Raw genomic sequence first — 17,298 nt, 5'->3', positions numbered from 1 at the left:
TCCTTTTTTGGCTCATTCTTTCTGATTTTATACATTTACACAATCCACACTGTCTTCATACAACCACACAGATTGCTTCCTAATGGATTTTAGAAATTATTTAGAGTGCACTTCTAAAGTGCACTTCTAAAGTGAACACATTACATAGTGATATTTTGCTTCTGTTTACTGTTTTTTAATAACAGGATTTTAAAATATTTGTGTTCTGGTATTCAGTTATGACTTTGAAATCATAATAAAACCACAGCACAGATTTACAATAGGTAACTTATCAATATAAACAAAGGTATGTGCATTTTTCAGCCTGATATCTGTCAAAAAGTAAGCAGGAAAGAGATATAACCTTCATGCACCCATATACACTTCAGATACTGGGAGCTTATAGTGTGCTTCTGAAGCTTATGTAAATCCTAAGAGACTGATAACATCCTTGAAATATCCTCATCATAGGCCATTTAGGATTTTAAAAGGCAAATCAATATACTGGGAAGGAAAAATAAAGAAAATCAGTTATTGGTGATATCGGATCTTATTTGGAAAACTGTGACTCTGGATTTACATAAGCTTCAGAAGCATGCTGAAGTACCTGAAGTGCATATGGGGTGCACAAAGGTTTTATCTCTTTCCTGCTCATGTTTTTCCTGCTTATATTAGAGAAAGAGGTTAGTAGGCTAAAGCTTGCCTGAAGAGATTCTATAGTTTAATTAATCATCCTCAGAATTTGCATGAAAATCTAAACATTCAGTTGTCATGGGGTTGAGTAAGCTAGCAGTTAACTTGAAGGAAAGAATAAAAAAGGATCAAAGTCATAGGTCCAGTCAAGGATTTGCATTCATTAGTATAGCTACAGTGATTTCTCAGATACATCTCTGACAGTGATGACCCTCAGTTTAATTAGAATTAACTAATTAACTTACGAAATACTTGCAGTTGAATTAATTACAACTCTCTTTGGGGCTGATTACAAGAGTACAGGATAAATGTACCCATAGCAAGAACTAATAAAGACTCAAGAGACCCATTCATGAATCTTTGCACATTAGCCTTTAGATATCTTCTTCTTCCTCTTCCCTTCCACCCAGATTTTTTCTTGTATACCATGATTTTTCTTGTGTGACACCCTACATGCTCTTCGTGTGGTTTAAAAGGCTCTAAAATAATTATTTTAAACTGCAGACTATCAAAACCACAAATTACCTCAGGACTGCCTTAGCAGATAAATGTTTGAGATAGGGATCAACACCTAGTATCTCTGCCAAGCTTTCAGGGATGTCCTATTAATCTACTGCTTCAAGCAATGGCAGGTTCTGTGTTCAGCCCTTACTTAAAATTTTCCACAATGCCTTAGATCAGACATGTCAAACACAAGGCCCGGGGGCCAGATCAGGCCCGCGAAGTGGTTTCATGTGGCCCGCGAAGCCATCCTGGAAACAGTGAGGGAGCGGCCCCCACTGCCTTGGCCCTAGCCCAGAGACTCTCCTTCTACCAGAGACCCTCAGATCTGTCCCACTCCTGCCCAGGCCCCCATAGGCATCCTTGATATGAACGATGTAGAGCTGGCCATGCCCACCCAGTAGGCCATATGCACTCTAGCCACACCTACCCAATAGGCCACACCCACTCTGGCCATACCCACCCGGCCCCTTGAGGGCAACCACAATGCTGATGCGGCCCTCAATGAAATTGAGTTTGACACCCCTGCCTTAGATCATTGTTCCTCAACCTTGGCAGCTTGAAGATGTGTGGATGGGGAATTCTAGAAGTTGAAGTTCACCCACACTTAACCTGCCAAACTTGAGAAACACTGTCTCAGAGCATTGTGGGGAATCATAATTGCAGCTATATTATCCGGGTAGAACTGTTGTCTGTATCTATTGAAGGAGATGGTAATGAATACTGGAGGTCACTTTACTGAGGCTCTTGTCCTCTTTTAACCTAAAGAGACTACTGTATATAAGTCAGATGCAGCACATCTGAATAGTGTGGACAATGGATTAGAACAGAGATCTCCAACCTTTGGGGCACCAGGGACTGGTTACGTGGAGAGAGGTTTTTCTACGGATCACAGGGGGCGTGGTTTTGTGTTCTGCCTGCATCCTGCGGATGGGGCTTTGCTTGTTTGTGTGGACCAGTTGCTGGCATGCCATGGCCTAGTACTGATCCATGGACCAGGAGTTGGGGAACCCTGGATTAGAATTTAATATCCCATGATTTATTTTAATTACTTTATATCCTTTTTTTAAAGTTGATTGTGTTGGAATCAATTGTGGTTATTTACTGGTTATGCTGGCCTGAGTAATATTCCAAGCAGGCAGCTATTTGAATTGAAGTAATAAAAATAACAGTTTCTTTAAAAAAAAACACAGCCCTAGTATTTCCTAGTGGTTTCCTATCCAACTACTAATCCTGTTTAGTTTTTTGGGATCAGTTACAGATAACAACTCATTTCCAGATACTAAGAAGTAATGATAAACAATTGAATTCACAAACATGTTAGCACTCTAGGTCTCTAGGCAACAACAGGATTGCAAATGCCACCTATGCATCTGACATCATCAGTTAGGTGATGCAAATATAATTTTCTTACTTGCATCACTTATTATGATGCAACTATGTAATGGCTGCTTATGTAATTTGTATTATTGTGTGTGTATTATTATGTTGGCAGTATGCACTTTGCTGATTTTAAAACCTGGTTCTTTTCAACTTCTGCCTGATATATACTAAGCAATAATGTCACATATTTAGAATTTAACATACATACCCAAGAAAGAAATCATGGTGTACAAATGAAAGCAGAAATGTCTGCCCATTATGAGAAGTAAAAATCATAATTTTAATCTAATATGATTCAAGAACTGAAATGTTCTATCAGATTTATCTTTCATTATGCAGAGAGCTGTAAAATAATATCAACTGAAATTTAAAGAGTTTGATTTGAATGTGTTCCTTATTTTTTAATGTGAACTGTCTTGAGAACTTGGCAGGACAAAAAACTGGGTAACTATACATTGTACTGTAAATCCCCAACCTTTTGGGCACCAAGGACCGGTTCTGTGGGGAAAGGTTTTTCTGTGGACCGAAGGGTGAGTGGTTTTGTATGCTGCCTGCATCCCACTGATCGGGCTTTGCTTGTTTGTGTGGACCGGTTGCTGGCATGCTGTGGCCTGGTACTGGTCCACGGACCGGGGGTTGGGGACCCCTGTTGTAAATTACATGTGACTAATTTAAAGTGATACTTGCTTTTGAAATGGAAGCCTACAGAGACACTCTGTTGTTTTTAATTTATTGATGCCTAGTGTTGGTGAGAATTTCTACCATAATTGCTAATGTAAATTAGTAACACTTCTCAACCAGCATTACCATTGTTCTTGTTGCTGCTTCACCAATCAGGCTACAGTTTATCCCTCTCATTGCAACCTATCTAAATTCCAGACATAAATTCAGAGAGGGAAGAATGGAATAAACACCTGTTTTAACTAAAAATTAAAGGGAAGGATAATTAGAGATACAAGGGCAGAAAAGAATTTGAATAAGTACATATTTGACAGAACTGCCATGTCAGAAAAAGGATTCATCTGGACAAGCCAGTATTGGTGAGCAGGATATTTGAGTTTGCTCTCTGTTTCCTCCAAAATTAGGCTTATAAGATAAATCACAGTTTGATAACATTAGTTTACTGAACAAGCCACAACTGATTTGATTGTCATTGCACTATGACATAAACATGATTTAAAATAACTTTTTTTTACTCACATTAAATAAAATCAAACAAACCCACTGCTTTAGTGGGATGTGTGTGAATCCAACCCAAGTGTAAGGAGTTATATTAAATTCCCATAAAGTACCTTCTACCAATCAATAGGACAATGAGAGAATGTACATACAGTATGGCAAAACTAATGGGAGCACATTAACTTTATCAGGGTTCAGTACATTACAGTGATGATGAACAGGTTATTTAAAGAGTGCTAATATAGCCCTCAAGCTCCAGATATCTAAATCTGAAAGAAAGGGAAAGTATCAATCATTTCATGTACAATACCAAATAACTTAGAACTGAATTAATTTTACCCATGTCCTGAGTTAGAGAATTTTAAGGGAGAAGGATACAAAAGTTTCCATATCACTTCTTGAAGAGGGTATAGATAACTGATGAATAGACTTTACATCTCAAGAAATTTTAACAGTGAGTCAAATAGAACAATCTTCCAAGGTGCTAGTACAGTTTAAGAGCATTAAATAAAAAACACATATACCGGTACATTGATACTTAAAGGTGTCTCCTCTACCACAATCAATATGCAGTATGTATGGGTTTTTATGGGATTGTTATGTGGTGTCTCAGTTATTTGATTCATACTATATATAGTTTTTTGAACTACACTCACCCCACAATGCTAGCACTTGCAATATTGGAATGTTTACATGCTGTAGCTCAGTTGCTGACCTGCTGCTTCACTAAGGGTTCCATGATAGATTTTTAAAATAAAATAAAATAAAATTGAACACTGCTGTGCCAGCTGCAAATATGATTATTTTTTATTCAGAGCTTTCCCGAGATGTGACAATTATTTCAAGGGTTCCTTCCAGGGTAAAAGGGTTAAGAACAGCATGATTGAGGGGGTTACATTGTTGTATTGTTAACCACACAGAGTTATGTGCTTTATATATTTTCTAAATAAATCAGACACTATTTCTGATTTTAATTGGATGCAATAGATGATTTCCCATTGTAGCTATTAATCAGGAGTAAAGAAGCTCTCTTCTCATTTTTGTTTTTGTGCGTTATCAAATCATCCATTGTGTTTTCAAGAACTGTAAACACATTAACTAAACATTTGACAATTTACAAGAAGAATCTAAAAACAAAATCTGCTTGTATAGATTCTTCCTAAATGAAAAAGAGAATAATCCAAAGGTTTTAAATGTAAAGGATTTTACATTTGTGGATATAATGAAGCAGAAGAAATAGCTTATTAACAGAAGGAATATCCCAAATTAATGCAAATTTATAATGCCCCCTTTAATGTATTAAGGCTTACCAAACCTGTAAACTAGCTTTAATTAATAGGTAAAAATACTTTTTCATATTGATTTTATCTTCCTGGCAGTTTAATAGCGTGTTTTACTTTACAGACAGAGCTACGCAGCCACTTTTCTAAACGATATAGTACTGTATTAGCCACACAGTGATTATATATCCAAAGAATGCAGTCATTCACGAGTGTCTATCACACATAGCTTTGATAGGAACTATGTCTACTACGACATACCTAGGCATTCTACTTTGACAATCTTGTAATTCAACTTACAAACCAGTTCAACCAGAAAAAGTTAAAGCCAGCTTAGTGACAACCAACGTTTCGTAAGCAAAGATTATTCACTAGAATGGGGAAGGCATCGGTGAAGAGGCTTTAATTTTCAGCTTGGGACTGTACTGCTTCGTTACTGTCCTACATTTCTCGTGCTCACTTACGTCAGGGAGTCTATGGGAACCTGTATATGGTTTGCAAGGTCTGATTCTTGGTAACCGTAAAAGGAGTTCATTCCCAAACCTAATGCAGCTTCCCTGATGCTACTGTAGCAAGTTCTTTACGTCAGGGGTCAGATCTTTTAGAACCCGCGTTGCAGTGCATTTTGCGGGTCGTCCGAGCGCTCATTCCGCTGACTTCTTCTCCCAAGCTTTCAACCGCCGGCATCCCTGTGCCAGTCAACAAGTGAAACAGAAGAGAAATTGTGCTGGCATATTCCTGCAAGTTGGAATACTTCGACAACCACCCGTAGCCGAAAGGTGCCTGGAACGGGCTTGCGGAGAAGTCTAGCAGTTTAAAGCGGAGACTGCGGAATTCCAAAGACTGAACAAATTCGGCCCAGAAGCTGCAGCACTCTGTCTCTTTAAGCGTCTCGCCGAAGAAGGAGGCGGTAACGTTTGCCACAGGAAGTGCCCCCTCCCGGAGCCGAGGAAGGAAATAGGCCCCAAGATGGCGGCAGTTGTAGCGGCTGAGCGGCTCCTGTCGGAAGGGGAAGGAGGCGCCATGGATTCGGCGCGGCTCTCCCCACCTCCTCTGCCACAGCCCCGGGGGGAAGCACCGTCCCTGGAGCAGCTCCCGCAGAGCAACACGCTGGTGGGGCTGCCCATTGTGGCCATCGAGAGCATCCTCGGCTTCCTTTCCTACGACGAGACCAGCCAGCTCCGTTTGGTGAGGGGGCTGAGTTGCGGTGGGGCTCGAAGGAGGGCCGGCGAAGAGGAGACGCTCGGTCTTGGCTGGGTAGAGATTTGGGGAGGACGTAGACAAGCGCCTTTCTGTCTCCCACCTTCCCGACCCCGATTGCGGATCGCAAGTATTTCCTCTTAAGGCAAAACCGAATCGAGGTGTAAAAGCTTGCTTTTCCCTAAACTCTCAAAGATTAGCTTCTTGGCTGTTTTTGTTTTAATTGGAAATGCCCTGGGATCAATACAAGAGGGGAGAAATGCCGAAGTTGGAGTCGGGAGTGGATGACCTTTAGGGCTTCTTTATTGAAGCCTTGCTTGGAATGAAAAGGTCTAGTGCAGGGGTCTTCAAACTTGGCCCTTTTATGACTTGTGGACTTCAACTCCCAGAATTCCTCAGCCAGCAAAGCTGGCTGAGGAATTCTGGGAGTTGAAGTCCACAAGTCATAAAAGGGCCAAGTTCGAAGACCCCTGGTCTAGTGTGCTTTTTAGGAGAAGGGACCCCCGATTTGAGGATCACATGATGCAACCCCTTTATGACGGAAAGGTACCCCTCAGATTCTCCCATCTTATTTTGGGTTCCTGTCGCACTGGCATCCATCCTCTTCTCCGCCCACTTCTTTTGACTTGCTTTAAAAATGCTACTTTCTCAGGTCTTTACCATGTAGCAGTTTCAAAACTGCTTCTCTCTGCCCGGATTAGATTTCCTCATTCAGAATTTTATTTTCTCTAGCTGTCTACAGGAAATGTATGGGTAATATGCTATATATTTGGGACTCGTATTACTTTTTAAGTAATAAGCATATGCTTTACAACCATTAGAAACATGATAAAGATCCATATTCTGAAGAACTCACATTCTCCAGATGCAGAAGATGTATGGGATTAATGAAAAGGGAGAGAAATGTGTAGAAAAGTAGAAATGTCTTTGTTGTATATTTTAAGTGTTTTGATACAAGAACAAGAATTAAGATAAAATATGCTTGAATATAATTTAAGTGGGAACATAATCTAATAGTCATATATAAATTTCTTGTTAAATTACTGTGCTTGTATGTCTTATTACAGGGCATATTATATATATGGCTTTATCATTAGTTATATCTATTATTTTTTATATTTTTTATTTTTATAAATAGGGCAACAAAAAGTGAAAAAATAGCACTGCTGAAAATGATTGTAGTTTGCTCTTCCTGTAAATGTTTTCTGAAAAAAATGGAATCTGATGACTAGTTTAAGATGGTCATAAAACTTTCAATACAAGGGGCTGCAGCCTCTATCATCCTATAGAATGTGGCCAGGATTGGTGGAGGTTATTGTCTAAAACTTGCAGGCCTCTATATGGGAAAGATTCTAGAGACAATTTCCTTATTGTATGCACCAACACAAGCAGAAAGTACAGAACATTTTTTCTTGATATTACTGTAACGAATATGGATTTGTTCTTACAACCAAAGGACCAACTGTCTAATCCTGTGTGCAATTTATGTTAAAAGTCAAATATGCAAACAGATCAGTGCTGACTTATCTGAGAGTAGGAAATGCATGCAAGATACTTCTGTGTGGAGAATCACATAGTTCAGTTTTAAAAATAAATTATTCTTGCTTTTGCTGCCAAGGCTATTCAGTATTTTGTGACAGTTTATTATTAACCACAGAATTTTGTCTGTTTTGTTAGAACATGTGTGGCATGTGCTCAGAAGAATAAGGAGTTAACCAGTGTTAGAGCTGAGAAAATTTATCCAGTTATAAATTCTATTTCCACCTTGCAGGTTTCATTGTCTCTTACCTCTGCATCAAGCAGACTGCAGCTCTTTAAAAATAGACACATGTTTAGATATCTTAGGAACCACACAAAATGTCTCCTGGTTAGAACAATGGCTTATAAAAGAAAATGTGCAGCACTGCTTTTGTGCTGCATCTGTCTGATCAGTATTGAAGTCGAGACTTATTGCAGCCCAGTCTTATGCATTTTTCTTTCAGAAGCAAGTTTAGCTGCATTTATTGAGGTTTCCTTTCCGGTAATTTACTTTGGGATTGCAGACTTGATATTATTAGAATCGATGTAGCTTGATCCTTGCTTTGAAAAAACTAACAAAATATTGTGTTCCATTGATCATTATGATATTTAAAATTAGGCTGTGTACACTGTGAAAGCATTACAGTATAAGAAAGTTACATTGGGTCTCTGTAAAATAAAAAGTCAATCCTTTTGATTTGCCAAAGTATTTATGTGTTGCAGACATCAAACAGATGTAGCTAAGCAACCAAACACACTCAACCTATTTTCATTGTACCTAGCAATTTGCATGAAAATTCTGGGTTAGGTATTTTTCCAACATCAGTATCTGGAAGAGAAAGTAATCATACACAGTAATAATTTAGCATGATAAATGTTTAATGCAGTACAAGACGTATAATATGTGAAATACATTTTCAGAGTAGACCATAATTTGATTTATGATAATGGTGGCTAGAAGTATAATTTACACTAAGCCTTACTGTGGTTTGCTTGGTTTTGACTAAGATAATGTCTGAACTGAGTCTTTGGTTTATAAATCATGATGTATGGTTTAATATATAATCTACAAACAGCTATTACAATGTAGCCAAAGCATGATTAAAATCATAGTTTAGTAGTATACCTGAACCTGACTAATACTTTGGCTAGAAAAGGGGTGTCAAACTGCTGGCCCATGGGCCGGTTACATCATGCGGAGGCCGCGCCCACACCAGCTCCGGCAATGCAATAAAAGTTGTGATACGTCGCAACACGTCACGTGACGAGTTTGACACCCGTGGGCTAGAAGATACTGAGATAAATTATTTTGGTATCCTATCTTCTATCATACTTTAAAACAGATCTATTGAATAAAGTGTTTAAAATTTTATATCTCTCCTTAAGAAAACAAATGTTCTTGAGATCCTCTTTAAGAATTTACTTTTCCCTTTCTAACATTTGCTTGAGTATAGTTATTTTTCTAAATTTAACGGTTGATGCACTTCTTAAATGAAAATGAAAATGAAACATTAAGTTTATATTATCATTAAAAGTACATATTGTAGCTGAATGGTGTTTGAAGAACACTTGATAGCCATGGATGTGCAAGTAGTCATGCAACTAAAAAAAGAAATTTAGGTAACAATAATAATAATAATAATAATAATAATAATAATAATAATAATAATAATAATAATAATAATAATAATAAACCTTTATTGTCAAAGTACAACATGTGTACATTGAGATTAGCTAAGCCTCCCCCCGTGCTCTCTCCCCCCAACACACAGTGACAACAAACCCTCCATCTTACCACACCATGTGAACCAACTACACCACACACCGGCCTCCCAAGTCAATTCTGCATAAGATTATGTCCCATTTAAAAGCCTAACAGCCCACGGATAAAAGCTATTTTTCAGCCTGTTGGTACGGCTGGCTATATTGCTATATCTCCTACCGGATGGTAGGAGAGTAAAGAGATACCGTCCAGGGTGTGAGTCATCCCTGAGAATCTTCCTCACTCTTCCAAGGCAACGAGCCCTGGGGATGTCATCCAGTGGTGTCAGGGAACAGCCCACAATGTCTATTAACTATGTAATTAATTATCCAATTTTATAAATATTTTGCAGCCTAATTATATGCCTCTATAGCAGACCTGTCAAACTTTTGACGTCACATGATGTTGCACAACTTAAGGGAGCTTTCCTCCCATTGCCGGCAATGGGGTGGGCGTGGTTTGCTGGTGACACATCCGGCCCGTGGGCTGGCAGTTTGACACCCCTGCTCTATAGTGTATAAATCATACTTTATTGCTTGCATACTCTGTAAAGCACCAGTCATGGGTTTTCTTCAGCAAATCATGAATTGAGCAAATAATGCCTTGAATGAAGGGAGTGTATTTTGAACATGCTTTGTTAATTGCAGTCTTTTGTTTTACTCTTAACAGTTTTGCTGGGCTCCAGTGACACACATAAAAGATAATAAGTTATAACAACCTTTCATTTCTAAATATTTTTTAAAATCCCTGATATATGTTTCCAAAAGTAAGCTGGCATAAAGCAGTTCTTGGTAATTATATGATTTTTTGTTAAAATGGCTTTGATTATTGTAAATATAGATCCAGTCTTAGTGAAGGTCCAGCTGTAAGTTTTCTGACTGTAGGAATAGAAGAAGACGATAATTTCTTCAGTTTTTCTGAAGAAAGACAGAATATAAGCACATAAGATGAACAAAGTGTCTGACAATTTACAGAAATGTAAGTAAAGCACAAAAGAGAGCAATTCCAGATACCATACTCTTTATTAGCCTTAATAGTTTCAGTGAGAACATGGAAGCAAACAGAATTACTATCTACCACATGAATTTGATTTTGGGCAGAATGTTTCTGAATAGTTACGAAAAAGCAGCAAATTACTTAGTGGTACTCACGGTAACTATTGAGTCTTGTCCCTCACTAGAATAATCACACACTACGATTAAGAGTGAATTTAATCTAACCAAATGTCTAGGAAAGATTGGGTATCTTAAATTGGTGTCCATGTATTTCTTTTAATTCTCCAAGTAACGTGGTCTGCTCAATATTGAAAGAAGGGGTTCTTAGTGCTCTCTGACCTTTGTTCTCCTGCCGACATTTCATTACCCAAACTAGGTAGCATCATCAGCACTAGAATGATATTGAAAGAAAAAAAGGGTTCCATTTCTGGGGAAGCAATTGGGGACTAAGACAACTTCACTTTTAACATAAGCAATGATCATGGTAGAAAGTGAAACCGGTGGAGGAAGTAGCTTCCCAGATTCTTCTCTGAATGAAGGAGAGGACTTGGCATCACCGAGGGTGTCCTTACAGATAGTAGGATCATAAACAGTGATCTCAAACAGGTTTTAGAGCTCTGGGAGTTGGGAGGGACAGGAATGCCCAAGCCATGGTTTGGAGCCTTTCAGAAGGTCACTGAGTTTGCTCACTTCCCTTCTTAATCACTTTTTTTGGAAACAGCTTATAAATTGCATTTTGGACATTAAGAATGTCTATAAGGACAGGTTTTATTATACTGGGTGATTTTCCTCCAACCTGCAGTGAAAGGAGATTTATGTAAGTTTAAATTTAAAAAAAAAACTTAAAACCTCTTTTTATTACTTGGAAGTAAGTTACAAAAGGGTGATTTTGTAAAGTTTTTAAATGGACAGAAAGGCCAGATTGACTGAAAACAAGACTTTGGAAAAGTTATAAGAGTATTTCCTGTAATTTATTTAAAATTTTATTAAATATATATGACAATTGAGTGTAAGTGTAAGACATCTCTTCTTCAGAAAATATTCTGGATGAGAGGAGGAGACCTTGAAGGCTGGTTACTAGAAGCAGCCAGAAATAATTAAAGAAAATAATTAAAGGAAAATTCCCATTAATAGAGAATGGAGAAATATATTTTAGTTCTGGAGGAATTTAAGGATATTTGGCAACATTGTACCCAGAACTTGTCTTTAGACCAGACATGTCAAACTTGCGACGTCATGTGACGTCGTGTGACGTATCAGAACTTTTTTCCCATTGCTGGCAACGGGGTGGGTGCGGTTTCCTTGTGATGCGGCCAGCAGTTTGAGACCCCTGCTTTAGACTGTCTGACACAATAAAAATGGGCTTAAAACAAGAAATAGAAGAGAATGTAACAAAATGATGCTGTTTCAGAAATTAATTTAAAATTGATAGGTTACAAAAATGATATTGGCAAAGATGTTAAGCAGAGCCTACAAATGAAACTGGCTGACATTTTAATAGTTAAAAGAGTTACATACATAAAATTTACAGAATACAAAATAACTGAGTTGGAAGGGACTTTGAAGGTCTTCTAGTCCATCTTTCTGCTCAATCAGGAGACCCTATAGCATTTCAGACAAATGGCTGTCCAATCTCTTCTTAAAAACCTCCACTTCAAGAGCAAAGCCAGTGGATAGTTGTTCTCACTGACAGAAAATTTCTCCTTAATTCTAGATTGTTTCTCTCCTTGATAAGTTTCCATCGGTTACTTCTTGTCTTGCCCTCAGGTGCTTTAGAGCAGGGCTTTTCAACCTTTTCACCAATTGTACCACTTTTAGGATATGGCAGTATTTGAGTATCACCTAGCAAGGTGTCAGAAACCTGATGACCAAAAAAAAAAACCCTGTTCAAAGTTGCAATTGCACTGAAATGACTTATGACCATTTTCCACACTTATGACCATTGCAGCATGCCTAGGGTCATGTGATTTATATTTGGATGCTTGGCAACTGATTCATATTTATGATGGTCACAGTGTCCCAGGGTCATGTGATCCCCTTTTGCAATCTTTTGACAAGCAAAGTCAATGGCAGGGCTGTTGGGGGCCAAGTGCTAAGGCGGGACTTCCCTCCCTCCCTCTTTCTTATTCCCATCTTCTTCTGAAGGAAGAATTTGAAACACACACACATACCATATTTCCCCTATTCCATATATTCATCAAACAAGGAAAAGCCTCCAGAGACAGAAAAGACAAGCCATTGAGGGAACTAGCTTAAAAAGGCACATTCCCTTTTAAGAATTAGCTACTGGCTAGAAAGGAAAGTTAAGGAGCACAGCCGGCACTTAAGGAAGGAAAAAAAATGTAGTAAGTATTGGCTGCTGGTTAAGGCAGCCTCCCCAAATGGCTCCATTCATAAGTAAAGGAATGCTACAGGCAAAATCCATTCAGGAGAAAAATACTTCAAAATCCCTTGCAGCAAAACTTACAGCTAACAATAGCAGAGCAATAGAAGCTAACATGAGACATCAGCCACCAGCCAAATAGAAATTGCCAAACACTCCTTAAGAACACAAAGCCCACATTGCACAAATCCCAGAACTTCAAAGTCACAAAAGGACATAAGAATCCTTCCACTCTCCATCTCCCTCCCTCCCTCACCTCAAGCCAATGCTGCCTTTCTTCATTGCTGCCTTTCTTTATTCCTCGTGGAGGGTGAGCCCTCCCCCACTGCGTTTCTTGCCTCTTTGTTGCTGCCAGCACGCATGGTTGTCACAGAAGTTGTAGATCGGCTCATGGCTGGCCTGCTTGATCTCCTCTCCTCTCCCCCCACCTTCCTTCTTCTTCTTTCCCTTTGGTGCAGCTAGAGTTGACTCTGCCTCCTCCCAAAGCTGTTTCTTTTTTCTCTCTCTTCCTCTGCCGCCCAAACTTCTTCCTTTTATAGCCTCTCCTGTCTCCGCCCCTCCTCCTTTCTCTTCCGGGGATGAGCTGGAAGTGAGCCTGGGGCCTTTGCCTCGCCCCAGCCACTCTGCAGCTCTGGAGGACTCTCTCACAGTAAGTCCTTGCCTGCGATGGCTCGTTCCCTCCCCCACTACACTTGGTTGGGCAGGGCTGCGTACCACCTACCACATGCTAATGTACCACAGGTGGTATGCATACCACCGGTTGAAAAGCCCTGCTTTAGAGAATAGGTTGACTCCCTCTTCTCTGTGACAGCCCATCAAATATTGGAAGGCTGCTGTCATGTCACCCCTAGTGCTACCCTTCGTTAGACTAGACCTGTGGTGGTGAACCTATGGCATGCGTGCCCTCACCCCAGTCCTAGGCCTCCAGCTGGGTTTTATAAACCCTTTTCGCTTTAGGCCTCTGCTGCCATGTGCAAAAAAAGAAAAAAAAAGGTTCAATCAATTTCAACTTCTCGCGGGGAAAAAAAAGATGTCGCAAATTGATTGATTCAACTTTTTAGTCCCACCAAGTCTGCCGTTACCACCGCAGCCACACCCACCCAATTGTCCATGCCCACCCGGCACCCAACAATAAATAAGTGGGTTTTGGGTTGCAGTTTGGGCACTCAGTTTCTAAAAGGTTTGCCATCACTGGGCTAGCCCTTCCAAAAAAATGGCAACTAAATGGTCTCTCTTATTCCAAATAATATATATATAATAATAGAGGGAGATCTATTTGATTATTTAAAAGTGTTGACATGGAAAGCTAGTTGGCAAAGAAAGCAAGCCAGAATAAGACTGAAGAAAATTGGGGGTTTGATTTATCAGAGGGGATTTCATATTACTAATTAGAGGGCCAAAGGGAGAAGTTGAGACAAGGGAAATTTTGGTCATTAAATTTAAAACATTTGGAAATTAGTTGAAAATAAGGATGCTATTTGTTTAATACTTAAAAATTAGACCCAAAAGAAAAAAATTATAAATATATCTGATTTATTGATTAACTCAGATAATATATACAATGGGCTTTGATTTATTAAAGAGGATACTGTATTATTAATTAGATGATGTAAGATGGGGGGAAATAGATAACTTTTAGGAAATAGAACAAGATTATACCCAAATAGATAAGATGTGTATTTTGAATATTAGATTCTGTTATGAATTGAGATAAAGGAAACTTTGCTTACCTAAAACCTGGAAATTATAAATATCAAATGTTAAATTTGAATATTGATGGGAAACTAAAAATTGGGAAAAACCAATAACAGGACATTGATTGAATGTAAAAATTGAATGTAAAAATAATTAAGATACGTATAAGCTAAAAATTTATTGATAAATGTAATAATGATATTTTTATTTAGTTGATATAATAAGAACTGTATTAGCTTAAATATGAGGTAGTAGATATTAAGGGGAAAAAGAGAGGAAATATTTGAGGTTGTAGTTTGAGATTTGTACTAAAGGTTTTTGTATGTTACTGAACTATTGATTAACCCAGCCACCACGTTGCTTTTTAAATACCTAAATGTAAAATTAGAAAATTAACAAAAATATTATTTTAAAAAAAGAAAGTAGCAATGGTAAACCACTTCTGAAAAATCTTGCCAAGGAAATTGCAGGGATTTGTCTGGACAGATGCCAGGAATAAAAACCGACAAAGGAACAAAAATAATACATTAGATATTATCCAAAAATCTAAGAAAAGCAAAATTTCCTTGAAATTACAGTATTATCAGTTTAGGCGTACAAGGAAGGAAGATGGGAGGTCAGGAGGAAGATTGTTTGTGAAAGTTAAAATAAAAAGATAATTATATATAATGGAAAGAAAGATCCAAGTTCCATAATAATATAAAAAAAATTTCTGGAACATCAAATCCACGGTTTGTCTTTATTTGGCCGTAGCCTGGAGATATTCATATATTAATCAGAAGACAACTGCCATTTAACTTCCATTTATAGATAACCAGTGTCTGTTCCTAATAAATTCAGTCCTTAAAAGGTGATCTTTGCATGTGTGCCACTATAATATCAGGCAGTAATAACTTAAGTTCTGCTAAATTTTATTATTTTATAAATACTGTACTTATTGTATTTTTCTGCCGCTATTTATTTCATTATATTTCCGCTAATGAATGATACACCTTAGCTTCAGATAGTTTGGTAATTTGTTCTGATATATACTTCTTTAGGCCAGTAAATGCTAGCAATAAAGTAATTGGTGAGCAATAAAGAGCCTTGGTGGAGCAGTGGGCTAATGCCTCCTTAAGTAACACCAGCTGCCTGCAATTAGTGCAGGTTCGCATCCCACCAGGCTCAAGGTTGACTCAGCCTTCCATCCTTCCGAGGTAGGTAAAATGAGGACCCAGATTGTTGGGGGCAATTAAGCTGACTTTGTAATAATGCCGCTTGGGGTGTGTGTGTGAAAGCCCTAATAAGCAGGCATATACATAGAATGAAGGCTACTGCTAAGCTTGTAAGCCGCCCTGAGTCTTCGGAGAAGGGCGGGATATAAATGGAATTAAAATAAATAAAATAAATAAATAAAATAATTCCATCAAAGTCTTTTTTTAAAAAATTGTAAACAAAGGCCATTGTTTGATAATCTTTATTAGGTCTATGCAAATTCTTTAAAAGAGGTCCTCTGGAACACATTGGGATGTGTACAGGCAGTCCTCAACTTACAACCATTCATTTAGTTACTTTCAAAGTTACAAAGTGACTTAATAGCCAATTTTCACACTTATGACTGTTGCTGCATCCCCAGGGTCATGTGATCAAAATTTGAGCTCTTGGCAACTGGCATGTATTTATGACAGTTGTACTGTCCCGGGTCATGTGATCACCATTTTTAACCTTCCCAGCCAGCTTCCAACAAGCAAAGTCAGTGGGGGAAACCAAATTTGCTTAATGGTGGCATGATTCATTTAACAACTGCAATTCACTTAACAGATGAGGTAAAACAGGTCATAAAATGGAGCAAAAATCACTTAACTGCCTTGCATAGCAACAGAAATTTTGGGCTCGATTCTGGTTGTAAGTCAAGGACTATCTGTGTCAATGAAGGGATGTGCCTATGCAAACACATTGCACAGACAGTGAAGCACCCCAAAAAGCCTTGAAAATGTTGCAGCTGCTTTAATTGATCCAAAAAGAATTTCTTTGAATATGTTAGTATGCTTTTTGAAGTAGCTTTCTGAAAGAATAGTTATAGCCTTTGTCTTTATTCTGTTATATTATTTTTGAATTCTGAAATGTAAATATCAAAGTAGATAAGACATTCCAGTAAAACAATTCTGTATTAAAGTTGCAGATGATGTGGGTAGAATATAGTGACATATAGGCAGAAGTGCTCGTGAATTTAACAAAAAGCCAAGGAATGTTTGATGTGTGGGAACATAACAGAAAGCAATTAAACTTTATGGATTGTAATTCACTCAGCATGTATTAAATTGGTTCATGCATTAAGCATTTTGATAGGAATTATAAGAAGTGGGATGGTAACGCTATGGCATATCTGATAACAAAAGACTGCAGCAAAATTCTTCAGTTTTTGCAACATTACAGTTCTCTTTATCTGATGTGCAAAGTTCTGGTCAACATGAAACATATAGAAAATGTCTATCATAATGAAAAATAAAGCTATATTTAAAGTATTTTACTGCACTGACATTATGAGTAATACCATGTAATTCTACAGCAAAGAGTAGAAATTTTGTGACAGTATTTACTATTCTGAATAGTTTAACATCAACAAATCTAACCTCTCTTCTCATCCTCTAACAGTTGATTACATTCACTAACCATTTATATATCTGATATTTAGATATAAAGCATAAAATATAATATAAACCATTTATTTGATATTAAGAAGAGGTAATT

At 38.0% G+C, this 17,298-nt stretch overlaps 1 protein-coding gene across 1 annotated transcript in view; it reads left to right on the top strand.

The window, feature by feature from the left end:
- Positions 1-5,964: 5,964 nt before the first annotated feature.
- The window catches only part of FBXO28 (F-box protein 28), a 36,524-nt gene continuing 25,190 nt past the window's right edge, over positions 5,965-17,298 (top strand). The window contains exon 1 of the mRNA XM_081332915.1: positions 5,965-6,203. Within this exon, the coding sequence (XP_081189041.1) occupies positions 5,985-6,203 (219 nt within the window). The 5' untranslated portion in view covers positions 5,965-5,984. The remainder of the gene's footprint in view (positions 6,204-17,298) is intronic.

Source organism: Vipera berus, assembly GCF_964194415.1.
Source record: "Vipera berus genome assembly, chromosome: 1".
NCBI lineage: Eukaryota > Metazoa > Chordata > Lepidosauria > Squamata > Viperidae > Vipera > Vipera berus.
Note: the sequence above shows the minus strand (reverse complement) of the source record. Positions and strands in the feature narration are given on the sequence as shown.